General features: G+C 54.8%; 1 protein-coding gene across 3 annotated transcripts in view; it reads left to right on the forward strand.

Annotated features, from left to right (window-relative positions):
• HDAC4 (histone deacetylase 4) overlaps positions 1 to 21,059 on the forward strand; it is a 292,563-nt gene extending 271,504 nt beyond the window's left edge. For all 3 annotated transcript variants that reach the window (XM_082630080.1, XM_082630082.1, XM_082630081.1), the window contains exons 23-27: positions 3,378 to 3,496; positions 4,886 to 5,019; positions 15,173 to 15,257; positions 16,275 to 16,416; positions 16,842 to 21,059. In XM_082630080.1, coding sequence (XP_082486206.1) covers positions 3,378 to 3,496; positions 4,886 to 5,019; positions 15,173 to 15,257; positions 16,275 to 16,416; positions 16,842 to 16,881 — 520 coding nt within the window. In that variant the 3' untranslated portion in view covers positions 16,882 to 21,059. The remainder of the gene's footprint in view (positions 1 to 3,377; positions 3,497 to 4,885; positions 5,020 to 15,172; positions 15,258 to 16,274; positions 16,417 to 16,841) is intronic.
• Positions 21,060 to 27,367: the final 6,308 nt, after the last annotated feature.

The following is a 27,367-nucleotide window of genomic DNA, read 5'->3' on the forward strand; positions in this document are numbered from 1 at the left end:
CCACCTGAGCTCCACCCCCAGCATGAGCCCCAGGGGCGCAGAGGCTCTGGGACACACGCTGCTCGTCCCTACAACCACCTCCTCCCCGCTTTCCCACTCGGACGGCTGCACCCGGCCACCTCTTCTCTCAGGGGTCGGCGCATTCGCCTCCTGTGAGCGGACGATCAGTGGTCTGCTACGCTGGGACGCTCCCAGCCCACCCCCCTCTGCCCTCGGTTGCCCTGCAGAAGGTCACAGGGGACCCCACGGACACACTCACCTTAAAGCAGTGGTTTGAGAGAAGGCCTCCAGCAAATATTCACATCTTATTATTTTCAGGCTAAGCTGTTCCTTAAAATTTCATTCTAGAAATAAAATGTAAGGCCAGTTTCCCATTTCCTTTGCAGAACCTATTAATTGGTGATGGGCTTTCAGCTTCCCTCTGGCACGAGGGTCCTGGGTGGGGTGACGCTGCGGGGTCCAGAAGGCAGGCCGGTGGGATTGTCAGGAGTGCCGCCATCAGCCCTCTTCTCACCTGTGAGGAAGCCAAGTCCCGTCGAGGGGAGGTGACATTTGTTGGGGCTGAGGGCTCACTGAAAATCAGTGCTGGAGACCCACTCGGCACACGCCTGGCATACAGCACCATTTCAGATTTTCTTACTTTAACAAGTGTTTGGGATTACAACCTAGAGGGTCCCAAATCAGGAAAATGCAGTGAGTATGTGTGTACACGTACATCAACTGTGTCAGCTGCTTACACCGTGCCTGACGATGTACCCACACCTGCCACCCTGCGCACACACCCACACACCCTACCACACACCCACACATGGGGTCAACTGTGCTTTACAATTCGTTATGATTGGCTTTGGGGTGAAGCCACACACCAAGCACAGACACCAGAGACCCTCTTGGTATTAACTTCCTTTAATTACGATTCTAACAGGGCTGTTTTTTTAATTTTGTGGGGGGATTAGAAACGCGATAGCTCAGCGATACTTCAAAGCAGAGAACTAAAGCCCCCCAACATGAACTTGCTTCAAAACGGCTGCCGAAGCTTTTTGTGAATGAGCTGGTGTCTGCATGAAATGTCTGCGGTTTTCAATGAAAAACTGTCTTGGCTTTAAAATCCATACCAAGACCACGGCTGAAACTGGTCTCCGGCCTGAAGACAAAGTTTATGTGACAAGAACTTCATTAAAATAATTGAAAACCAGTCTCCCTGGAATGATGAAGGCCCTTGTGGTGGAGCCCCGCCAGGTCCTCACGGGCGGACGGTGGCCTGTACCTTTGGGAAGACAGACCACATCTGCTGGGCGTGGGGATGAAAGAGGGCAGTTCTTCCTGGATCCCCGAGGCATTCTCTCCCTCCTCCCTGCCTGGACCAGGAATTTCCTCACTTCCGGCCCCGTGGCAGGATTGTTAGCACGTACTCCAGGCCTGCTCTGACCCAGATGCTGTGTTTAAAAGACAGCGCTCTCTACTTTGTGTACAGATTCTGGGAACTTTCGTGACAGCGTCCCAGTGGCACAAAGAAACATTAAAAGCTGGGGCTGTTGTCATGCGTGGTAGAACTTTACCAAAGTTGTAATGGCAGGAGTCTGGAGCGAGGTTGGCAAACGGCGGCCCATGGGCCGAGTCCCAGCATGTGTTTTTTAAGTAAAGTTTTATTGGAACACAGCCACGGCGATGCGCTCACGCATCATGTGAGGCTGCTTTCCCGTGACAAGGGTGGTGTCGAGACCACGTGGCCCAAAGACGGAAATACTCTCTAGCCCTTGGCAGGAACGCTTTCCAGCCCCTGGTCTAGAGTCACACGCCGTGTTCCTGGGCCCCCAAAGCGGGGTGTGGTCCCTGAGGCACAGAGCCTGGGTCCTTTGAAGCTGCTTTCATCATCTGTGCAGACAGTTCCGGAGGAAACTGAACTGGGTGCAGCTTCAGAAGAAAGAAAAATAAAAGCAGGGAGATGTTGAAAGGCCCACCTGGTCCATGACTCCCTAGTTCCGGAGGTGGGTTTCTTGGTGAGCGAAGTGCCAGGTGTGAAGTCGGTGCGGGTCTTTATGGCAGACTCTCCCAGCACCTGACCCATCACAGGACAGACGTTCCCTGGGAAGCGCCCCTGGGGTCTTCCAGCACCAGGTGGTGCATGGTCCCTGGAGCCGGGCCGGGGCATCCTGGCTCCGCACCACGGATCCTGCAGAGAGGGACGGCCGGGTCTTCACCTGTGTGTGGCTCTCTGGGGTTCTCGGCCCTTCCACCACCTGAAATCAGAGGGACTCCTCAACAGGATTGCCATTCAGAATAGTTTCTGGATGGAGAAACATTCAGTCTTGAGCATTTTGTTTCTTTGGCCAAAGTTGTTGTCTTCTGGGGTTGACCTTGCCAACGTAAGTGGCAGTCTCACTCTTTAGTAAAAGCTGAACGAGAACCTGTGGGAGCTTTCACGGGCCGCCCTGCACCCTGTGGCCGTGGCGCTCTCTGGAGTTCGGCACGTGGCGCGGGACCGTAGGCCGTGCCCAGTGCACTGACGCCCTCGCACGCGGGCCTCTGAAGACCTGGGGTGGGAGGGGGCCTCAGAGGTGACGAGCTGGGCTCGCGTCCGGGGAAGCTGCGAGACGAAGGCAGCCCCTCTGTCCGGTGGCTCAGGGCAGCAGGCAGGGCTTTCCAGCGCACGGTGCGATGCCCAGGCTCCTCCAGCCCGGGATGAGGGGCCGAGTCAGCAAGAGGCTGCCAGCGCCGGCAGCCACGTGGCCCCTGCTTGGCCTGCCCTGGAGCCCAGGCCCCGCGCCGTGATCTGCCCACCCCACCCGCACGGGGCAGGAAGGAGACAGAAAGTCAGGGATGGTTTTCCAGATGCAGTGAAGCCGGCTCAGGGCACAGACACGAGCACTTGACTTGCCGTGGGTCTCTCCATTCTCAACCAAAGCGTGATTTACAGGACGAGCCGGTACAATTAGGCTGCGAGCTGGGGGCGCAGGGGCATTGTGTTAACAGTGCTTTTCCCCCGCTTTTCAGGTAGAGATTCTTCCGCTTGTTTCCCGAATGTACTTTACCGCTGAACTTCTCTGTGTTTAAATTTATGATCGGTCAGTCCTCTTAAATTTGGTCATCGGTTTTCCCTTTAGAGATTCTAAGTGTTAGCTTTCTTTTAACTAGCCTAACACATCCCCCTGGCACACGAGCAGTGGGTCGTTTGGTCAGTCGTCCGTAGCCCGCGGTGTGGCCTGGCAGGGGGGAGGGGGCAGTGGAAGGAGAGCACCTGCTCAGCCACGCAGTCCTGCGTCCCCGGTGCTGGGCGGTGAGCTCGAGGCCCTGACGGCTGGCGTCGGTGGCCGTCCAGTCTCCTCCCCAGCTGCATCCTCGGCTGACGCTGTGTCACCTCCTCCCACCCTTCGCAGAACTGTAGTCATGCCGATCGCCAACGAGTTTGCCCCAGACGTGGTGCTGGTGTCATCGGGCTTCGACGCCGTGGAGGGCCACCCCACACCCCTCGGAGGCTACAACCTCTCCGCCAAATGTAAGTCGGGTTTGCAGGTGACCCAAGTGCATGGGGCGGGGGATGCTGCTGTTTTGGGGATCAGACGTCAGAGGCGCTGGGTATGCCGGGCTTCCTCTTTAGTGGCAGCGGAAGGAAACTCCATTTTACATCTTACCAAAAGCACGACGCCGGCACCCCCACAGAACACGGGGGAACAGCCCACGTAGAGCGGGAAGCCACCGCGGGGGTCTCTGCCCAGAGGTCATGCTGGCATGAGGTTGTGCAGCCTGCAAGCGCAGGGCCCGCGTGCTGGTGCTGTCAGCTGGCGGCCGGGTCCACAGTGCTCCTGAGACCTGTCCTCCCACATGGGGTGGGGGACTGAGAGAGGAGACCCTCAAACCCGGGAAGACGGGCGTAGCCGGCAGCCCGTTTACTTCGGAGTCGGAGGGGAGGAGGGCCTCTGCTTCTGCTCTGTCACAGCACATTGTAAAGAGACGAAAGCTCCGCCCCCGCCGGCCACACTGCCCAGCCCCCCGGGTGCCGCAGTGGTCCAGGTGCCTGGGGCTCTTCCGGGGCTCCTAGACGCGGCCCTGGTGACTCACGCGAGGCCCTGGAGGCCCTGTGCTGGCCGTCAGTGCAGATGGTGAAGGAGAGCCTGTCCCTCACCCCGCACGGGGAGAGCGTAGGTCCGTGGAGAAGAACGCCGGAAACAAAGGGCAGCCTCTCGGAGTCCACCTCCCGGGGGTGGGGGGGCGAGGGGCTGACGAGGTGACCGGGCCGAGGGCAGGAGTCCCGCAGCCTCGTTTTCCCTGGCTCCCTAGTAAATGTCAGACTGTTCTGGCCGAGGGTGGAAATATCATGACCCATCGGGCGTTTTCTGCCAGGGGGAGGATGACATGGGTGCGGTGGAAGGACTGTGGCTATTGATGAAAGCCAGATGTCCCAGACGCGGACGTACAAGAGCCCTGGAGGGGCGCACGTGGTGCTGATGTGTGTGAGCGTATGTGTGCACGCATGTGCCGGCACGTCGGCTGACCAGAAACCCCCGGGCTCTGGGATGGACATGGCCGTGCCTTAGCAGCTGCCCTGCCCTGCTCTTGCCCCCTGGCCTCTGCGGTTCCAGCAGGAGAGAGATGAGGGGCTCCCCCCGGGGTCCTCCCCGCCCCCAAACGAGATGGTTTGCGGCATCGTGAAATCAAAGCTCCGAAATCGTAATTCCTATTCCCAAGGAGATCAGAAAGAATCCCAAACCCAAATTCTTCAATGAATTTATTACAGTCCGGCCTGGCTTCTATTAAGTGTCTCCGTGTGCCAGCCCCTGGGTCTCTGCAACATGATGTGATGCACTTCTGGATGCTTTGATCCACTGCCAGGTGTCGGCGCCATGGCCCGGCCTTGCCCTCGACTTGGATCTCGTTTCCCTTGCAGGTTTCGGGTACCTGACGAAGCAGCTGATGGGCTTGGCTGGCGGCCGGATCGTTCTGGCGCTGGAGGGGGGCCATGACCTCACAGCCATTTGCGACGCCTCGGAAGCCTGCGTCTCTGCTTTGCTGGGAAACGAGGTAGGAGAACAGGAGACGGCGACTCGGGGTCCACGCGGCTCAGGGCCAGGGCTGCTCTGCTCAGCTGTCCCCGCGGTGTTCACGCTCTCTGCCACCCACACCTAGGAGGACTGTCACACGCCTGGCCAGAAGGAGGCGGGCAGAAAGGCAGAACCCGTTTCTCTTGGGAAGACGGTTCAGGGTCTGTCTTTCAGAGGTGCTCAGCGCCACGTGTGGGTTGCAGGGAGAACGCCTTCGCTGGTGTCCTGCTCGTGGACGCTCGGGTCTCCGGGGCGTTCTAAGGCAGGTTCTGGGGGAGGAGTCACCACGCCGTCTTGGGGGCCGGGGCATGGGGCCCCGATTCACTGTGGCTCTCCTGCTGCTCTGACCCTTGGGTGACGCCCAGGGCTGGGCTCGGCACTGTGGCCTGATGGCCCAGGCTCAGGGGGTCGGGTCTGGACCAGGAGGGGGCACTTCGCAGGGTTCAAGGGAGGGCAGGCGGGCTACTGGGAGCATTCCAGCCCAGAGCGCCATGCGGTCCGGCCGGGGCTTCTCACGCACACCGGTACTTCTGGTGGAGGAAGCCCCCCAGCCGCGGGGAGACCGGACAGGGCGGGCGAGGTGCTGCCGGGATTGCTTCTGGGAGCCTAAAGTTTGTGACGGGCCTGATTTGTAGGTTCCACCTTGAATTTCAGAAATGTGCTCTTCCTAAAACTTTAAATCCATCCATGGCCTTTGGACGTGGGGTCATATACCAACCTCCTGACCCCATCAAAGGAGCCTGGGAGGTTCCCGCTCGCCCGCCCACGGCGTGGCTTTCTCTTGCTGCGTGCTGTGGTGTCACCATGAAGGCCCAAGGAAAGAGCCGCTGGTGTTCGGGCAGCGCAGGCCAAGTGCCCTGGGTCACCGGCCCAGGCTGCGGCAGGAAGGTGGCCGGGGCCCGAGCTCTCCAGACACAGAGGGCCTCGTGGGGGGCGCCGGACCCACGCGGGGACACCCAGAGACAGCTGTGAGCCCTGCTCTCGTGCCACCCCTGGGACTCACCTCCCTCACCCCATCAGACGAAACGGGGCTTCTCCAGGTTCGCAAAGTGCAAGGACACTCTCCCAGCAGGGTCAGGGTTACCTGGTGCCCAGTGGGGGTGGCCGAGTCCAGCCCTAGGACAGGTGGGTGCTTTCTGGAGCAGCACCACCCGATGGCTGAGCTCAGGGGCAGACGGGGAGGGCGGGAGCCCCGGCACAGAGGCCGAGAGTAGGACCTACGGCCAGAGTCGCAGGCCCGGCTCCCTGTGGAGCACTGCCTGCGCGGCCACCTGCCCGTGGCTGTCCACAGCCTGGGCTCACGCTGAAAGAGGACGAGGCATTAAAACAAATGATAAAAAACAACCACAAGAGCCAAGCACTGTGAACACAGGAGTTTCCTGATGCCCGAGCCCCATAGTGAGAGCCTGGCGGTCAGGGCTGGACAAATGGGGACACGGGCCTGAGCTCATGGGCTCCCTGGCCGTCCACTAGGACAGGCCGCTGGCTGGCAACAGGGGTGTGGGCAGTGAGCTCCGGTGGGCGGGCACCCAGGATGGCTCCGTTTTCCCCTGACAACCTTTGGGTGTCAAGGATGGTGTTCATTTTAACCTAAGTCACAGGTCCTGGACCCAAGGTCCTGGTGGCATCTCTCCTTCCCAGTCGGCTGGTTAGCCACACGCATGAATGTTCCCCAGCAAATACCCATTTGCTTCCCAAAGCGTCCACGGCTTTTCACCTTTCCTCTCTTCGTATAAAACAATCTCCCCCATAAATTTTACCAGTAGAAGGCAACTGATTTATATATTCAAACCATCCTGAAGCCTTTTGATTTTTAGAGCCAGTTATTTTAAAATAACAATAGAGAACTCAGCTTTCAACTAGGCCTTTTCCTGCTCTTCTAGCAAGAAAATGTTCTTTTACTGAAACACATCAAAAAGCAAGACGCACTAGTTTTATCGAGGTCTCTTAAAAATCTTTTTAATGCCAGGAAGTTGGACGGCACTTCACCGCTCTGCCCCGCGGCCTTTGATGATACTGATACCGGGCACGAGGGTGGCTCGCACCCACGGGCAGCCAGCTGCAGACAGCGGCCTGTGCTGGGAGCACCCGCCCCCAGAGCCGGCCGCCCACGGGGGGACAGCAGAGGGGCCCCTGCGGGGCTGGGTCTGAAGGTCGGCCTTGCTCCCAGAGTCATTGTGTTGGATAGTTTGAGCTTCAAGCTGTTTGCAACACTCGGTGACAATGACAGTGAGATGTCACTTACTCAAAGTGCGTGGTGCCTGCAGACCTGCGGGGAGCCCGCTGAGCCCCAGGGAGGGGCCCTGGGCAGGTGGGTAGTCACTTCTGCCGTTACATGTCACACCCAAGGGGAGGTTTCTTTGGGGCCAGTTCTCTACTTAATCGTGTGGCTTTTCAGGGATAAATGCCACCCTTTCATTCAGCCCAAGTTCATGGTCAGTGGAGAAGGTCATGGAGGGCTAGGTGACCCGCGGCCTCAGGGAAAAGGCTTTCACGCAGGAATGTCGCTCCTTTGTCACGTCGTCATGCTCCGTGAGGGTGCCGAGGGCAGCAGCAGCAGCAGCTGTATATGTGAGACGGGGGCCGCGGAGCCCGTGGTCCGCCTCCAGCCCGCCAGGCTTCTCCTCCCTCGTTCGCTCCAGCTCACTGGCGCACCTCTCACTCAGTGGCCGCCTGCGGGGCGCACGGGCCCTGGTGCGTGGCCCAGGTGAGGGCAGTGAGCTGCCTCCCCTCTCCGCCTAGTCCCCCAGACCCGAGCTCACCGATGTTCAGAAGCTGGGCCCGAACCCGTCCTTAAAAGTTGAGGGAGCCGGGCCTGCAGGGGGCTGGCCATCACGGTCACGGGGAGTAGGGGTGAGGCGCTGACCGCCTGGCCCAGCAGCAGGGCAGCTCCCAGGGCCGCGTGAGCTCCGGCCCGTGTCCCCACCTGTCCAGCACTGACCGCCAGGCTCTCACTATGGGGCTCGGGCATCAAGAAACTCCTGTGTTCACAGTGCTTGGCTCTTGTGGTTGTTTTTTTTTTTTTTAATGCCCTGTCCTCTTTCAAGAGGATTTCAGCAGCGACAAAAATACCAGTGAGACTGACCTTGGGCCAGCAGTGGGCTGGCCGGAGGTCAGTGCAAGGACACAGAGAATGTTCTCTGCAGTGGGGGAGGGAACCCGGGCCTGTGTTCCCCTCAGCTATGGGGGCAGGGCTGACACATCTTGGAAAGTGTCGTGAACATTTGGTTACTAGACTAAGTCAGCCGTAGTGCCCAGCGGCTTTCTCGGAGCGTGACGACGGAGCAGGCTGCCCGCCACGCCAGTCAAGTTCCCAGGCCAGAACCTGCACTGCATCGGGGGTGTGGGCCGCCTGTCCCCCGGTCGGCTACCCTTCCTCTCCCACAGGACGGGCGCTCGCCCCTTGAGAAGCTGCCCTGCGCCCTCTGCAGGCACCCCCCCCCCACCGGGAGGAGTGCCCGCCTCACAGCAGCCCCCCTGCAGGGACGGAGGAGCTGGGGGGAGGGGCCTGAACCTGCCTTCTGAGCCCTGGGGACGTCGTCCTGGGCACACGCCCTCCACTGTCTGCTGAGTCTCAATCCTTTCACCTCTTATTGAAAGGAGTCACGACGTTTAGCCCCTTATGGTTTATTTTTGCTGTTTAAACACTGTGTTGAGAACCAACCTGACCAGTTCCATAAGCCTTTGCGTTTTCACTAGAAGGGCTATGAGAACCTGATGCCGACTGGTCCCAGATAATTGCCGAGTCTGGCAGTGTCACCAGATGGAGTTCAAGTGCCGAGGCCTTGAGCAGGCAGACGTGGAGCCTGAGCAGGCAGACGGGCACCGCACCCACCTCCCAGCCCTGCAGGAACCCCGAGGAGGGCGCCTCTAGGGGGAGGGTGTCACCGCTGGGCCCCGGCTGGCGCTGTGCTTCCTGAGTGCCCACGGGACAGCTCGGGCTGGTGGGCATCTGGCGGGCACTGAAGCCACAGGGAGTGACCAGGCGGGGGCCCCCGGCCACTCCCGAGGGGAGCCAGCAGGAAGGCTGGGACCGGGTCAAGGCTGGGACCGAGGCTGAGGGCAGAGGACTGGGGGGGAAGAGGAGGACCGGAAACGGACCGTGGGCAACAGCCCCGGTGAGACCGCGAAAACGGCCACAGAGAGAAGGGGAGATGCGGGCGGGCAGGTAGGGACGCCCACAGGTCCCGTGTGCTCTGACTCTTACGTGGGAGAGAGTTTGCAGGTGCCTCTGTCCGGAGGATCCGCAGACACAGAGGACAGCAGGTCAGCAGAGCCGGCCTGCGGGCAGTGGGTGTGGGTCAGCTGGAGAACTACAGGGGTCCCTGCTAGACATCTTCTGTCTCCTTAAGAAGAAAAGAGGGCAGGGGCACCTACTGGGGTGGCCGGGGGTCTGAACCTGGAGCGGGGCGGTGAGATGCGGGAAGGTTACCGCTGGGCTGGGACGGCGGCTGTGTGGCTGCCCCGCGGGGCTCTGAGGGTGGGGATGGGGCGTGTGCACCCGAGGACAGCGGCCTGGGCCTACATCATCTCACAGTTTCCTGGCCGGCCCAGATATTCCCAGCAAAGTGGAGTTTTATGTATTCTGAAAAACACAAACTCTGACCTAGCTTCCTCCAGGATATCCTAAGGACTGTGTTCTCCGGAGCTGCAACCTCTTGATTCTTCTCACTTGCGGTGTGGGCCCTTGTAAACTACAGAGTAGGAAACCATCTCCACACGTGCTACGACCAGCGAAGCCCCAGACAGTGGGTCCGATCCAAGGGTGCAGGGCTTTCTCGCCCTGGAGGTCGGACATTCCTCCGGAGTGTTTTCTTGCCCACTTCCCCCGAGGCCGGCTTCTTAAAGGTTGAGCTTCGGATAAGCCTCCTTTCCAGTTTGGTTCTGATGTCCAACACGTGAGGTACACGTGCCACAGGGCGGCTGAGGGCTCCCTGTCTGGAGCTCGAGGCACGACGTTGTCCACAGCCGACCCCCTCTCCTCTCCCAGGGGAGGCCCTCGAAGGTTCCCCAGCTTGGCTCCTCCCAGACAGGTGGGCACGCGAGGGCACACGGCCCGGCTCTCTGAGCTCACGCAGCCCGGACCAGACTTCCCACCAGCTCCTTCTGGCCGAGCAGGGCTGCGGCCACCTGTTTGCTCTCCGTCTGGGGCTGCTGGACGCCTCTCTGTCCTTCAGATCTCCCCGCCAGGCTGCCCGCCTCTCTGCTCCCCGTCACGCCAGCCCCGCTCAGCCCTTCCCGAGAAGATCGTCCCTCTGCGGCCCCCACCCCGCTCGGTGCGCCCGACCTCCTCTCCCCGCCCCTTCCCTGCCGTCTCCACTCGGGCCCCTGCATGAGCACCACCACCCACCCCTGCCCGCCCCACAGACCCGGGACCCTGCTCTATGTTTCCCACGAGAATGGCGCTCTGTGAGGCTGGGGGGAGGTTTGTCTGTTTTGTTCCCTGTTGGTTGTTACTGGGCTGCTCAGTAATATCTATTAAATGAAAGAATGAAATCCCAAGCAGTAGGAGATTTTGATATTTTGAGATGTGGATTCCCCCACTTCCCAGACGTTTTGTTGTAAGTCAAGGCTGGGAGCGTGCGAAGCCCCGGGGCCGCCGTAGAAATGGGAGGGGGCAGACGTGGGCTCGAGGTGCTCGCTGGACGGGACCGTGGCAGAGGGTGCTGGGAGGAGGGCCAGCCGCCAGCCGCGTGCGGGTCCTGCTGGGGACATGAGCCGTGGGGACCCCCACCCCGGGACGGGGAACAGCAGGACCTGGATTTAATGTGAGAAAATTCCTGGTGCCACGCTCTGACACACCCCTCTGCGTCGAAGGGACAGGTGATTTTTGGAATGAGTTACTTTTTAAAGAATTGTTTTTCTTAAAAGTGATAAAACTAAAATTCTAGCAGACTAGTAGAGTTGGGCCATAACAGTCAGGACACAGCAAGTTATGCTGCAGTGAGGACCCCAAACCTAAAAGGTGTGTTTTCTGCTCCAGCTTCGTGCCCGCGAGGGGCCTGGGCTCTGCCCCTCATCACCCTCAGCCTAGGGTGACCAGGGCACTCGGGGACACTCCCGTCTTCACGGGGATGCCCGGCAGTGGGGGACAGCAGGACGGTCCCGGGGAGGCTCCGTTCCTGAATCTGCTCTCTGTCCCCGGACTCGCCGGGTAGTCTGAGAGTCACACCCGTGCAGTCTCCTGGGACAGGAGGGCAGCTGCATCTCTGAGGCAAATCCTGCTGGAGGTAGGGGTGGGTCCCACGTTTACGAGGTGGCATCAGGGTCTTTGTCCTGCGGGCCCTCAGCAGTGGGGGACGAACCTCAGCGACACGGCGTCTCACGTTTGATCCCTGCCAGTCTACAGGGTGGCACGGCACCAGGTGTGGTAGAGGATGACGTCCTATCCCCTGGAGGCCAAGCACCTTTTCACATGTCTCTTGACCACTCAGCCTTTCTCTTTGTGTCTTTTGCCCATTTTTCTATTAGACCATCTTTTTTCCAATTTATTCTTGGGGGGAGGAATTGGATGGAGGGATGGATGGATGGGTGGATGGATGGGCAGATGGGCAGATGGACCAATGGACGTTGGGAGTCCCCTCTTTTGCTCTTCTCTGGAAGAGTGAGTGTAGGATCAGAATAATCTGCTCCTTGACTGGGAGGGCTCTCCTGGGCTATGGGTCTCCCTTGGGTGAAAAATTTAAATGGCTGATTTCGTCATTTTTTATCGCTTCTTGAATTAATATTGGAAAGTTACATTTTACCAGGAATTGTTTCCAAATCAGCCACGTTTTCAGAATCATTGGCAGAAGTTACAATTGTTCTCTTACTGTCTTTCATCTCTGCTATTCCTGTAGTTGTGGCGCTTCTCATCCTAGTGTGTTTATTTGTGCCCCCTCTTTAGTATTCTTGATCGGCCCCGCCAGAGCTTTTCAATTTAATTAGTCATTTCAAAGAATCGACTTTCAGCTACAGTATCTTTTTTTTCTTTCAAAATGTATTTCTGCCCCTTTCTGTGTATTTTCTTATCTTCTTTCTCTGGGGCTATTCTGTTCTCGTGCTCATTTCTTCAATTCAGTTCTTAGCTCTCAGTCTTGTTTTCCAGTATGTACCTTGAAGGTTATAAATGTCCCCCAGCACCATGTTTAGCTGCATCTCACGTACTGTGATGTGTGGCATTTTCATTATTTTTTATTTCTATGCATTTCATAATTTCTGTTATGATTTCTTCTTTGACCCACGATTGGTGTGTTTATAATGTCCAGCCATAGGGCTCGTGACTCTCTTTTTGTCTTCAGCGTCTAACAACTGGCACTGTGCTAAGAAAAGGTGGTCTGGGCGGCAGGTATCCTTTGTGGAGACTTGCTTCATGGTCTAGTACGTGGCCAGTCTGTGTAGGCGCTTCCACATCCGTTTGCGGTGACATGTGTCCCCCGTCCGTTTTACAGCGTTCCGTTTATTCCCACGAAACCAGCCTTGCTAACTGTGCTGGTCACGTTTTGGTTTTCCCTATTGATTTTTGTCCGCTTGTCTGCTTGATCTAAGAAAGACCTGTCCAAGTCTCCTACTAGGCTGGTCCATTTATCCATCTCGCCTTTTAGTCCTGTCCATTTTCACTTCATACATTTGAAAGCAATTTTACTAAATATATACAAATTTTAGATCATTGTATCCTTTTGATGAGTTGACATTTTTATCATTGTATAGTGACCTTCTTTGTGTCCAGTTATGTTTTTTTTTTTCCCTAAGTCTGTTGTACCAAACACGTAAGGTGGTGCACCGGCCTCCTCTTTATTGGGTGTGCCTGGTGTGTGGTTTTTAGCCTTCTTCCAATGTTTCAGGTATGTCTTTTGGCAAAGAGCATAAGGCTGGATTCCATTGTCATGTGTCACGTCCTGTCCAACTGTCTGTGTTTTACGTGCAACTGAGGATGATGCCTCTATTAGTCACGGAAAATCCTCGGCCGTCGGCACCGCTCGTTACCCGCCCCCCAGCCTCGTGGGGACATTGACCCCCTTCTGTCCCTTGTCTCTGGGCTGCGTTCAGGCTCGTTTCTTCAGTTGTTGCTTCCAGGTTACCCGTTTTCTCTCCAGCTCATCTCACTGTGTTCCTAATTTCTAGGAAATTATGTTTTCATTTCTAGAAGTTCCATTTGGCTCTCTCGCAAATATTCCGTTTCAGTTTCAGTGATCTCTGGTCCTTTCACCATTCATTAACATCTTATTTTTATTTTTAACATATTAAACATGCTTACTTTATAGTTTAAAGCTGATCACTTCAATAATTAAAGTCTTGGAGGATCTAAATCTTCATTTTTTTAAAAAAAATTTTCACTTAGGGATACTTTCAGATTTACAGGAAAGTTGCAGAGCTGCACACGTGTCCCTGCAGACCTCTCAAATAATTCCTTCTGTTACTACGGTCTTACTCAGCATGGGGCGTTTCTCACAACTGAGAAACCAACCCTGGCACATTACCGTTAAGTAAACTCCAGGACGGAGGGAGCTTTCACTCATTTTCCCCTTTTTCTGTTTCAGCGTCCTTCTCCTTAGTCCCCTCTGGGCCATGACAGTTTCTCAATCTTCTGTTATTTTTCATGACTCCCACAGTTTGGGGGCAGGCTGGCCAGCTGTTCTGTAGAATGTCTGATTCTCTCCCTCGTGACTGGACTGGAGCGAGGGGCTGGAGGAGGAAGACCCCGTGGTTGGGCGCCCTTCCCATCCACGTGGTGCCGTCCACGTGGTTCACCTCTGCTGGAGCTGACGTGGGCGCTGAGTTAGAGTGTGCTGGTCAGGCGTCTGCAGCGAGCTTCTGTGTTTCCTCTTCCCACGTGGACTCTTCGATGGACATCACACAGCTCAGCTCGGACAGGAGCGGGCAGGATGGCAGGTGGCAGGCTCCACCTCGCAGAGACAGGGTGTGCACATAAGTTATTTGGAATCCCTCTTAAGGAAGATGCTTCTCTTCTCGCTGTTTATTTGTTTACTCAGTCACTTCTCACGCCAGTATGGACTAGTGGATATTAATTTTACATTCTGAGATAAAATTCAATACCTGTACGTATTTCATTTCCCCTTGGCCCTGCGTGTGTCCCTTCGGCACGCCCGCCGTTTTGTCTTTGAGTGCGTCCTTCCCTACTCTCTGCGTTCAGGATGCTCCAGGCTCACCCTGCATCTTCCCCGCCCCAGCCCTGGAGCAAGCCATTCCTCCAAGGAGCCTGGTTCCTTGTACTGGAGAGCGGTATTAGAGACCTAGTCTTTTCTTCCTGACCCAAGTTCATGCTCGCTTACTCGTGTGTTTTGTGATGTTTGTGGTTGGGAATCCATGCTTCCTAGAAGTGAACTGGCGGCGCTAACTGGCGGCCTGGCTTGGGGATACCTGCGTCCCTCGAGCACTGGTGGGGCCTGTGGTCCGTGTGCGCCTGCTCTGTCCACTCATCCTTGGCAGGGCGGTGGCCATCACGGCCAGGCATGCACAGCCCAGGACCTGTCCCCCGTCATCTGAGCTCCCTGGGCCTTCCCAGCTTTGTTCCAGAACCCAGCAGGCCTTCCCCAGTTTTGTAGGCTTGTCTGGTTATTTACACTGTTACCGTATTTGTGATCTATTTCACCCCACGTTTTGGGCGGTTCTGTTGCTGCTGACGGGCGGGCGCGTGTGTGCCTCTGACACCATCTGCTGCGGGACTTGAGGAAGAACGCGGGGCATAGGTTCCCTCGCTGAGATGCTGCTCACTTCCTTCCGCTTACCTTTTTCCCCATTATTGGCAGAAAACCCTGAACGGGGGATATTCAAGCACTATCAGTAAAGCCCTTATTTATAGGGGATATGAAACTGATATTTCCAAAAAGTAACAGGCATCCCCCCTGATGTTATGCTGTGGTATCAGCAGTGGAGGCCAAGCTGCCGCGCTTCTGCTCACAGAGGAACCCACGAATGTACCTGGTAGCCTCCTAAGAAAAATACCTTAAGGAAAATAAATCTATTTTTGTAAAAAATTTCTATAATAAATGCCAAAACCACATTTGGCTTTTTAAAGCTGTTTACTCAGCAAGTACACTTTAGAAAGACGCTGACTCTGGACATCCCGTCTTAACACACACGGGGATTATACTGATATTCATTCAGTATGTATTCTTCTTTTTTTCTCCCAGCTTGATCCTCTCCCAGAAAAGGTTTTACAGCAGAGACCCAATGCGAACGCTGTCCGGTCGATGGAGAAGGTCATTGAAATCCACAGTAAGTGGCCTGGTCCGGTGCTCAGCTGGGAGACCCTCCTGGGGGAGAGACCCAAGGGAGGAGGGAGGACTCCGTGGCCCCATCTCCGACCCCTGGGCTTCTGTCTCTCTCACCGCCAGCGGCTTCCCCAGGCCGACATGACAGGGACTTGCATTCAGCTAGAATGCAACGAGCTGGCAGAGACTCCCGTTTTGCCCCCGTTCATTTCCCCACAACCTGCTACAGTCAGGTCATCCGCTCTGCTTCAGGGGGTGAAAGGACTGAGGCTTAGGGAGTCTGTGAGGCCACTTGCTCTGGGTCCCCAGCTGGCAGGGCTGGGACTTGCGTGTGAGCCTGTGTCCGTGGGTCTGGCCTCTACCCCTGGACCAGAGGATCCCACCCCATAGCTCAGAGACCCTCAGCCCGCAGAGACCCAGCACCGGGTGCAGCCCCCTTCCCGGCCGGCCTGGGGGCCCAGGAGGTGAGCACACAGCCGGGCCTCCTGCCCTGCGCTCATCACACGGCTGCTTGTCCTGGGTCCTCGGGGTGACCCAGTCATTAGACTGTCCGTGTGGGTGGGCGGAAGCCAGGGTTTCCCTGCTACAACCTCGAGCTCCCGGCCTCGGGGTCATTCCCCGCCGGCCTCCCCGATGCGGGGAGAGGCTGCCTGGACGCCCCGGCCCTCCCAGCACTGCCCCACCCCCGTCATCTCGGTGGCTCCAGGTGGGAGTTGGGAAGCGCCCCCTGGCCAGCCACAACACCCCGAGGGAGGGGCCCTCCTGGGAGCCCGTCCCCCATCCCAGACGTGCTGCCTCTGGAGGGCTTGGGTCTGCAGGCCACGCAGAAGCTTTTCCGAAGAGTCCCAGCCTCTGTGAGTTTGTAACCAGGTGATTCCCTGGCTTCTGTCTCTGGAGAGAGTGGTGCTTTAAAGTCGCCAGTGACGGGTTCTGCTTGAGCTCCTCGGCGCAGGAGGCTGCTGGCCGGCCCCACGCACATGGGGTCCCGGCCCCTTACGCGAGTAACCGCGCCCTCCCACAGGCCAGTACTGGCGCTCCCTGCAAAGGCTCGCCTCCACTGCCGGCTACTCTCTGGTTGAGGCCCAGAAGTGCGAGAATGAAGAGGCCGAGACCGTCACTGCCATGGCCTCGCTGTCCGTGGGCGTGAAGGCCCCCGAGAAGAGGTAAGCGTGGGCACCGCCCGGCCGTGAGCGCTGACGTGGTCTGCGGACCCCCCAGGTCTTTGCTCCTGGGCGCCGTGAGATGCACGTGGTTTCTCCCCATAGGCCCTGCCAAGCTCAGCGGGGCCGGGAGGGAAGGAGGGAGGGCGGGCAGGTGTCCCCACCCTAGTCCAGGACTGGGCGGCATGGCCACTCTCTCCAGAGCGCAAGACCCTCAAACACTCGAAGGGCATCTGGAGCCAGAACACTTACCGCGGCGGGGTAGCTGGGGGTCGGGGGCAGGGCAGCGGGCTGGCAGCAGCCCTGGCGGGCGGGGACCTCCGCCCACCCACCGTCTGCTCTTCTCTCTGCCGCCGCCGTGGACCCGCACCCCCTCCCCCTCCCCCTCCCCTCGCCCTGCCCCGCCCCTTCCGTGGGCCGCCCCACAGGCCCGACGAGGAGCCCATGGAAGAGGAGCCGCCCCTGTAGGTGCGCCCGAGGCTGCGGTTCTCTTGTTCGTTTGTCTCCGTCTTGAAGCTCCGCCGAGAAAAGTTGCCGTCGTCCTGCGTCCTGCCACGGCCTTCTCCGAGCCCGCAGGTGCGGCGGGGCCGGCAGCAGCGGGCGGCCCTCTGCCTGCCAGGACCCGGACAGACGCCGGGACGCGCGGACACAGGCACACGCGGAAACAGGCGCTCTGGGCTCCCCAGGGAAGCCGCAGAGGAAGGAAGCCTGTGGTGGCTCGCGGCAGAGCTGCTGATCTAGCCGACACGAGAAAAAGAAAATGAAAATCAAAGATCTCACGACACAAAGCAAACTTGATTAAAACTGGTGCTTACGGTTTGGTGATTCCCCACAATTCCACAGTCTCCGTGTAAACCACTCAACTCATCCTGTAGCTTATTTCTTTTTAAGAGAAAGTCGCCATGGCTCTGGCCGGCCTCCGAACAGCGCGGTGCACAGTGGGGTGGGGCACAGAGTGGGCGAGCGTTTAAGGAGAAAAACTGGACGAAACAGAAACGTGAGCCCGCGGGAGCTGGCTTTGGTTTCTCAAAGCCGGTGGAAGATGCGCGTTTGTGCCTTTCTTTTTATTGCTCTGATGGATTTTTGTGGCTGGGTTTTCTGAAGTCTGAGGAACAATGCCTTAAGAAAAAATAAACAGCAGGAGTCGGTGGGACAGTTCCCTGTGGCCGGTGGGACCAGAGGCCGGTGCGTGCTGGCCGGGCCCTCCGCGAGCAGCCCGGCCATGGCCAGCAGCTCCGGAGGGCTGAGGTCCTGCCACCCTGTTTCACTTTATTGCTGTTGAAAAATGGAGGTAGTTCCAAAAACGTGGCAAATACTGTTGGGGGTTTTGAAGTCCAACAAATTTTAAATGAATCCAAAGTGTTCTTTTCTCGTACGTCATATAACAATTGAGCATCTCCATTTGGTTGTGAAGCATGTCCTAGGCACACTTTCAGTGTTACGATCGGAATGCTTTTTATTAAAAGCAAGTAGCATGAAGTATTGCTTAAATTTTAGGTATAAATAAATATATATATGTATAATATATATTCCAATGTATTCCAAGCTAAGAAACTTGATTCTTATGAAATCTTGATAAAATATTTATAATGCATTTATAGAAAAAGTATATATATATATATAATAAATGCAAATTGTAAAGGTCCCTGGCGAATGAACGACTTGTGAATTAGCTATCAAGGTGCTTATGGAAAGGGATCTAGTTTGAAGCTCATGTATTTCTGAACTCCAGATTGGAGAGCTTTCAGTCACACATTCGCCACGGGGCAACTACCCTGCAAGATTGTACTTTCATTTTAATTATTTTCTGACCCAGCCCCTTCCCACTCCAAGCCTCCATGCACATGTGTACCTAATGAGTTTTTATAGCAAAGAATATAAATTTGCTGTTGATTTTGTATGAATTTTTCACAAAAAGATCCTGAATAAGCATTGTTTTGTGAATTTTACATTTTTTCTCACCATTTAGCGGTTTTCTGAATGGTAATAACACCTAAACTTCTTCCTTTCTGAATTTTTGCTTGTACATTTTTTTAACTTTGGAAGGTGTTTTCTTTCTTTATTATTTTCATTCTGTTTATTTTTGTACAGTGAGCACAGAGTTTATTTTCAGAGTGAGCACCGAATGTGCAGCAGGGTCTGAGGTCTGCTCCCCTGGTCCCGTCCCTCGGCTGGACATAGAGCGCGGGGCCTTTCTTGCCGTCTGCGCATTGTGGGCTTCGGGTGGGGATCATCGCAGCGCTGAGTTAGGGGGGGCTTGCCAGACAGCATGGGCCGTCAGCATTCACAAAGCTCGTGTTTAAACTTCTCTGACCACATGGTCAGGATAGAATTTTCACTTCACTTTTCCAAAGACCTTGTAAGCATGTCAGCAACGTGTGGGGCTGGGGGGGCCCCGGCACCCATTCTGCATTCTTCTGCTGCAGCCATATGGTAGGGCCCCGGCCAGGAGGCCTGGATCTTGGAGCCTGTGGCTGCAGGGAGCCTGGGCCCGCAGGGATGGCAGACTCCTGACAGGGACAGCCAGCCTTTGCTCTTTTTCTCTTTGACAGTAACTGAAAGTTACTTTTTACTGGTAACTTATTTTCCAGCACCTGAAGCCACCAAGTGTCATTCCAAAGTGTACGTCAGGTTCTGACTTGAGGGAGTGCAGAACAGCTTGCCCACAGCCGGCAGCCCCCAGCCAAGTCTCAAGTTTGGTAACGTTTACAGGGTAGCTTCTGAAAGAGACTCTGATACAACCAGACTTGGACCAAGAGAATCCAGATTCTTGGACTGGCTTGGTCACCGGGCTGCTGTTGGTCAGACTTGGGACAGTGGTTGAGAGCAGGACAGGAAGGCCTTGGGACACATCTGATGTTCTCTCCCCTCCTGGCCTTTTGCCCTGAGGCCCAAGTTGGCAGGGGGAGCTGGAGTGTGTGGGCAGCTGGATCCACCCAGCGGCCACAGTGGTGGCAGGGCCCAGCCGGCCGGCTTTTCTGGCCTTCTCGGCCCCCTTTTACTGTGGGGACCCCCCCCCCAGCTGCCTGCCCACTTCCCACCAGCCGTGGCTCCTGGGGAGGAACACATCATCTGGCATTCTTTACAGTTGATGGGTAACACGGACCCTGGTGGCCAAGTTATCTTTGGGGGGATTTACTTCTAATCTCATTCAACAGAGACCTCCTCTGCAGAAGGCCCGGTAGGGGGAACGTTGCCATTTGTCAGCTCACTCCAGCTTCACAGGCGTGCTTAAAGCAGTACCGTGTAGCCTTTTCTTTTCTTTAAAGACACAGCCCTTCTCGACGGCCAGCCGTCTAGGGCAGATGGCAGAGGGCCCACCTGGAGTGCCCGCAGGCCCACCGCCTCAAGGAGGGCCCCTCACACCTTCCCTCTGTGGTCCCTGGACCTCTGGCCTTTTTGTTCCTTTGCAGAGGCCTTGGGGGCACTGGCCGGGGCTCAGCAAGTGAGCACTTTATATCCCTTTGCGGGAAACCCCGTGATGCCCCGGGACTCGTGGTGTCACCCTGCCTTTGGGCCTTCCAGCTGCGCCACGCGGCGCCCAAGCCCCACCAGCAGGCGGCCGTCCCTGGGCTGCGCCCGAGCCCCTGGGACTGGCCGCCCCTCCGGTTCTGAAGGGCCACTTTGTCAAAGTGTTTGGGTTTTTCTTTACTTCTTTTCAAAGTTTGTTTCCAGAGGAAGGACCGTTTTGTACTGGTCTGATTTTTGCAGCACTAGCAATGGAATTCCTTGTTTTTAATTTTCGATCAGAACATTCCTTCTCTCCTGGTCACAGCCATGCGTTCATTCCATTCTTCTTTTTGTAGACTTTTGGGCCCACGTGTTTTATGGGTATTGATACATATATAAATATATATATATAAATACATATGAATATATTTTTTTAAGTTTCCTACACCGAGGTTGCATGGGCTGTTACGAGCGGCATGTCTTTATATTGTATACGGATTTTGCACGCCAAACGCGGCAGCTTGGGGAAGAAGAGAAATGCCTTTTTGTTCCCCTCCCATGACATTTGCAGACACAAAAGATGGGAATTTTTCTGTAAAACGGAACAAAACCTTGAAGGAGAGTGAGGGAGGGGGGAACGTTTGCATCTTATTGAACTTATTCTTAAGAAATTGTACTTTTTAATGTAAGAAAAATAAAAAGGACTACTTAAACATTTGTCCTATTAAGAAAAAAGTTTATCTAGCACTTGTGACATACCAATAATAGAGTTTATTGTATTTATGTGGAAACAGTGTTTTAGGGAAACTACGCAGAATTCAAAGTGAACTGCCTGTCTCCCTCGGGTTGATTTAGAGGGATTTGTTCTGTTTGGTTTCTTCCCTTCTCTCCTTGCTCAGGGCAAGGCGAGTGCTGCCCCCCGCCCCCAGCCCTGGTGGCCATCGGTTCTGCTGGGGAACCCGAGGCCCCAGCGGCCGTTTCCGCACAGCTGTGCCGACTTTTCCTGACTTTTAGATCATGTATGGCTAAGATTTCACTTTAAACTCAGCAGTCGTGAACTGTGCTGCACTGTGGTTTAAAATCATACGTTGCATCGAGAGGAAACCGTTTCTCCCTTGTAATGACGCAGAGCTTTCCCAGCTCAGCTCACTCCGTCTTTGACACGATTAAAAGCCTCCTGTTGAAGGAACAAGAAAGCAGACAGTTTCTGTTTGTTTTTGTTGCTGTCGTTTGGGTGTGTGTGCTCCACGGTGGAGGCGCTATTTCCCAATTTACGAGAGTGACAAGCATGTCACCATATGTCTACAGGAGGGGGTTGGCCCTATTCACCCAAGAGCTCCTCACGGTGTCATGGAAAACGCCATGGTGACGACTTCCTGTCCCACCCGACGCCTGTTCGCGCTAATGCAGGCGCCGTGCTGGTAGCAGAGACCCGTCTCATCTGTAACTTAACCAGTTCTCTGATTGTCTGGACCTCCCAGTGGTTCTTTCCTTTGCTCAGTGGAGTTGGAGATTTTGTTCTTGGTTTTCTCATTCTTGTTTCCTTCTCTGTGGGTGGATTTTCACCGACTGAGGTGTCCTCCCCTGACGGCCGACTCCACTTCACCCGGAGTCCAGTGTTTGTACCTCATCATATGACTTGTCACTCTTGTGGTGTAAATAAAGAGCATTAATTGCCCTCCCACCTGTGGTTTCTGCCGTGTGCTCTCATCCTCGCTGGCTCTGTGCCGGGGACCCCGGGGCGGGGGGCTCCTGGGACCCAGCCCATCTGCAGCCCTATCACCCTCTACCCGTACAGACGGCCTACAGGAGTGTCTTCACTTAAATGTCCAATAATTCAAGTCCTTGCACTATTTTCTCCCCAAAATCCTGGTCTGAAAATGACCTCGTAGGTGAACGAGGCCGAAGGGAAGGGACCAGAGGCTCCACCTCGCCACAGCCGGGCACTCTCTCCCTGAGGCCGTGAGTCTGCAAACACAGCCCCCAGCAACACTGCCCCCCCCAGGTGACCACCATACCTCCCCGGTGGTCACACCCCTTCCCAGGCCCCCACGTCCAGTGACTAATAATGGGGGTGGGATGGGGGGTTAAGGGTCCAGCCCCCTTGGCCCAACTCAGGGCCCCTCTAGCTACTCCTGGTGGGGTCAGCCTGCCCCCCAGCTGGACTCTCCTTCTGTCAAGTCCTGTTCCCTTCCTGTCCTTTCTCAGCTGTTGACCCCAAGGACACGCCTTAAAAAACAGTGCTCACCAGACTCCACCCAGCGTCTGCTTTCTGGGAACCCAGCCTGCAATACCCAGGGGCCTCTGACCCCCTTGCCTGAGCCCCAGGGTGAGGCCTGTGGAGCACAGCCGCCTCCAGACACAAGCAGAGCTGCCCCAGGCAAGAAACTAGGAGTTGGAGTCACTGAGTTGGGGGTATTTGTTAGGCAGTATCATTGCAGCAATAGCTGACTGATGCAGGCAATGTGAAGAGACAGGAAGCTCCAATGTAACTTTAGCCTTTTCATGCTTAAGTTGATTTTTATGAGGATATATTTATTAATTTACCCAAAATGAGAAGATCTTATTCTAACAGAAATTCTCTTCTTTAAAACAGACGCAAATGAAAAGAAACCTTGAAAAAGTGTTTCCAGCTCTAGGGCAAGGACATTCCTGAGGGCAGCTTTTCTTCAGTTTTATCACACTGTAGGTTTTCTGTGACATATCTTTTGGATCATTTTATCTGAAAATTATTTTTTAATGTGTGTTATAAAGCACTGATATTTTTTGCCTTTTGAAAGTATTAAATACCTCAACCACATTGAGGAGAGAAAACAACACACGTCACATGTGGCACATGGTCACATTTTGCCGTAAACATCACAAATAGACATGGAGGATGCAGGTCAGCCCAGTATGCTCTTCCCTTCCCTTCCCTTCCTTCCCCAGAGTAAACACTGCCCTGAAACTGGTGTGTGGACATCTTGTCCATGTTTTTGCATCTTTGCTGCATTATTTTATCTCCATAGAAGTAGAAGTTAGTGCATATGGTGCAAGTATTTACTGTAAATGCCTTTTTCATCCCATAGTGTGTTATTGGGACTCAGCTCCTCTGTGCACACACCTCTAGGGCATTCATTACAAGGGCCATGTGCTATTTTGTTACATGACTGTCCCCCACATCCACAACCCAGCCCTCTTGACATGATAGGCATGTAAGCTGTCGCTGGCTTTTCTCCTCCACAAATTACACTGCACTGGGTATCGATGGGGTCTCTCTCTCCAGGAGGAGTTGCTGGCCCTGCATGGTATCAACTCTGTTAAATCAGAACAGTCACTCCCCAAAGCGGTTTACCAATTTTCACTCCCACCAGCATGGATTGGATCAGAAGTTTGGCCAAACAGAGAGCGGCAGGAAGAAGAGTACTGAGACCCTATGTGTCCCCCACCTATTCATTCACTACAAACACTCCCACATCCGTGTTGGCTGCACCTCTCCCCCCAAACAGGGTGACTTGGAAGCAAATCCCGACAGCACATCACCCACCTGTATATATTTCAGTAGACATCCCTCGAAGATAAGGACTGTTTTCTTAAACAGGACACAATACCACATCATGCTTTAAAAATGGACCGTTCCTCAATGTCATCAGATATCCAGCCAAAGTTGAAGCTTCTCCAACTGTCTCATTTTTTGTTTTGTTTCCTTGCTTGTTTTTTACGGTTGGTTACAGTGCTTACAGGAAAAAAGTAAGCCCTGAAAGGTTACAGTTACAAAATGAAAAAGTTTCCCATTCAGTACCTCACTCATACTAAATATTTTAAGCAAGGTTTAATATTACATGGCTTAACTAAATGCATAAGACTTGAAGTCTAATTTTAAAATGCACTGAATACTCCTGTTTAAAATACACCCTTTGATGGGTTAAACTACGTTGGTTTGAATTTAAAAGTAACATTTTATTTCTCTGCCAGTAGTGCAAGCTCCGATTAGGAAAACGGGGGTGAAACTGCATTTTGATTCATGCAAGTATTGGGATTCGTGCACAAAAACTAAAATGGGTGCAAAGTTCCCAATTTCTTAGGCCAATTAAAACCCCTTTATCTGATATTTGAGTGTATAAAAAAACTGGAGTTTGCAACTAAATCGTTTTCTAATCTAAATACTCAGCATCTTTTAAATCTGATTCTCATGAAACACAGCTAATATTTCAAATTAAAAAGACCGAGAAAGTTGGCCCACTTAAACCTTTTGGGTGCACTTTTAGGGTGTTGTATTTCCTGACTCATCCTTAATATCAACAAGAATTCAGTCACCCTCTTAAATCAGAGAGTCGGGACTTCAGGCTAATGAAGTTTTTTGGGTGTTTTTAAATTTATTTTTTTATACAGCAGGTTTTTATTAGTTATCCATTTTATACATATTAGTGTATACATGTCAATCCCAATCTCCCAATTCATCCCACCACTACCCCCGACCACGGCCACTTTCCCTTGGTGTCCATACGTTTGTTTTCTACATCTGTGTCTCTGTTTATGCCCTGCAAACCAGTTCATCTGTACCATTTTTCTAGGTTCCACATATATGTGTTAATATACGATATTTGTTTTCATCTTTCTGACTTACTTCACTCTGTATGACAGTCTATGGATCCATCCACGTCTCTACAAATGACCCAATTAATAAAGGCCACTTGGAGATTAAACAAAGGCGAGTAACCAACAGTCGGATACATGACAAAGTGCTACATGACGACACAGCTAATCTCTGCATGGGTGGATCCCTGGGGATCTACCACATCCACCAGTAACTTGCAGGGCCTGAGGCAAGAGTCCAAATGGAGACTCACATGTGTGAGTTGAGGTTATAAATCAAGTTCCAAAGGTATTCAAGAAAAATATCTTCTCTCCCCCAACCCCCTTCTTGACAAGTAAACTTCCTGCAAGACCTGGGAGGCCAGGTTAGAAGTGGCCTTTTTAGACCCCCAGAAGCCCCGCTGCCCGCATCGCCCTGCAAGGTAGGCTGGGAAGTGCAGTCTTCACTGCAGGTGAACCTGGAAAGGCGAGCTCTGTTTTTACAGGAGGGAGAAGGGGTGTTGAGAGACACTGCACCTCTGCCACGGAGCCCAGGCCAGTCTCCATAAACCTCACCAGGACCTCCGTACCCTCGACCTCGTGGCACTGGGGGCCTTTCTACAAGATCAATATCTCTACCTGAAAGACCTCTGTGTCGGTGGAAAGGTACAAGGTCAGGTGTGGGGCTGCTGGGGGCTGTGTGGGCAGAGCCCACCGAGGACAACAGGAGGGCGGCTGTCACCACCGTGCCCTAACAAATCGGAGGCGCTCACCCTTCCTGGAATCACTCCAGTGTGTTCCATCCCCAGAAGAGGACGTGGCACCCGATACTGATGGGCAGAGAGGTACTCAGACCCTAAAGGAAGCCACCAGGTGATGCCAGGCCAAGAGCTAGGGCTGTGGGCTCCTGCCGGCCAGTGACTGGGACTCGAGGACGAGACGGAGCAGGACGGAAAGCCTCCTAGGAATTTGCTCACATGGAGCAGTGATGCTGATGGATGCTGCTTAGACCAACTCACCACAGAAACACAAAGGGCGTTTCAAAGAGCTGTTAGACCAGGGCTCTCCAGGGTTATCACCAATGAAGAAAAATCATCCAAAGGATGAGAATTGTTGACTCTCACACAGTTTCAGGGTGATATGCTGACAAAGAGGCAACAAAAAAGGGATCTACACCCCTGTCTTTGTTTTGACCCCCGCTGGGCTGGTGGGGAGGAGAAGCCGCCAGCCTGGGAGGGTGAAGTGAGTGAGGGGCAGTGGCCAGGCATGTGGTTAGAGACAAGGAGAGGCTTAGAGAGGAACCATGGATGGTCACTGTATTTTCTGTCTACTCTCACTCTGGGTCTCATCGTGAAAGTGGGTTAGCCAGAGCCAAGTCTGGTGAGAAGGAGGTTCCCACAGTACTAGGAGGCTTGTTCTGACAGTTCCAAGAACTGCTGGCTGCAGCCGTGCAAAGACATTTGCAGTGGGAAATGCTCCAGGGAAGCAGCCATCGCGAGGCTTGAAGCTCGAGCTCTCACGAACTCATCGCATCTCAGCTTCACTCAAAGGAGGAATGTGGCTGACCGCACAGTTCTGCCAAGTGAAATGCATTATTTCCATGGAAAACGTGGTGGCTGGGTATCTCCAGAGCACAGGGCGGAGCTTGGCTCTGTGACGTCCTGAGCGCCGAGCCAACGGGCGTGACCTGAGTTGTCACCATCGCCCCCCAGGCTGGCCCACTTCACACGAACATCCACCCAGATGGTGTCATGACAAAGTCTGAAATCCAAATTTAAGGAGTTAGGAGGTTAAGGTGTAAGTTATTCTAACAGAGAGCACCCTTCGGAGTCCCTGAGCCTGGAGATGATGGGTCCCACCCTACATGGGACCCTTGGTGGTGGTCCCGCCTCACCAAGGGCTCATGGATCAGGGCCTGCGTTGACTTAACCCCCCGGGAACCGTTGGGTGGGTCGTGTGGTTACACCCATTTACACTCGAGGAAACTGAGGCTCAGAAAGTTCAAATACTTTGCCCAAGTTTGCACATCCACGAGAGGATGGACACAGGACGGTCCTCAGGCTGAGCCTCTCGTGTGAATCCCCATTTTCTGCTCCCCAGACCACACTCTGACGCACAGGCCACAGCTGACTTTGGAGCAGAATGGACGCCACGGGGACCGTTGACTGCAGCGTCTGGACCAGGGCTTGTTCACTCGTCGTGAGGATGTCTGGGGCCAGTCGTTCTCCGTGGGAGTGCCCTGCACGGGAGGCACCGTGGGGTGTAGGGCGGGTCCCGGCCTCCACCCCCAGACGTCTCCAAAGTCCTCCGTGCACTCTCTGCCCAACCCAGTGGGAAAGGATGGGGCCCTGGGCTTCTCCCCTCCCCCACCCAGCCATCCTCACTGAGATCGGATCAGGGACAGAATCCCCAGAGACAGAGCGCCCTGGGTCCAGCCTCCCAGCTCCGCTCAGAACCAGAAACTCCACAGCTCCAGCCTCTGCACGGAGCCTCCAAGGACGGACCTCACCACCTCCAGGTGCCCCGTTTCCCTGCTGGACAAGCCCAGCCAGGAGAAGGCCCTTCCTCCCCGTGGGCCCCGGGGGCTCAGGTCATCCACCCAAGAGGCCCCACGTGTGGAGCCCGTGCCAGGCGCCCAGGTGTTCTTGTGTAGACCAGGTGTAGGCAAAGCCCACCATCCCTCCCAGGAGGACATCCCTCTAGGCCTCCCCCTTCCCGGCTAAGCTTCCCAGAGCTCTTGCCTGGAAAGGGGATCAGGCAGAGATGGCCTTAAACGGGGTATGACCTTTGACCTCACAGGACCTCAGTTTCCTCTGTAACAGGAGCAGGTGCGCAGGTGGCCCCTCAAGTCCTCTGCTGTCTGCACAGTCAAGGGGCGGCTCCTGACGTGTGAGGAGAAACTGGCTTGTTTCCGATTTTCAGCTGTTGCTCTCAGAGCGACAGCTGTGCC

This window comes from Mesoplodon mirus (assembly GCF_964341445.2).
Source record: "Mesoplodon mirus genome assembly, chromosome: 8".
NCBI lineage: Eukaryota > Metazoa > Chordata > Mammalia > Artiodactyla > Ziphiidae > Mesoplodon > Mesoplodon mirus.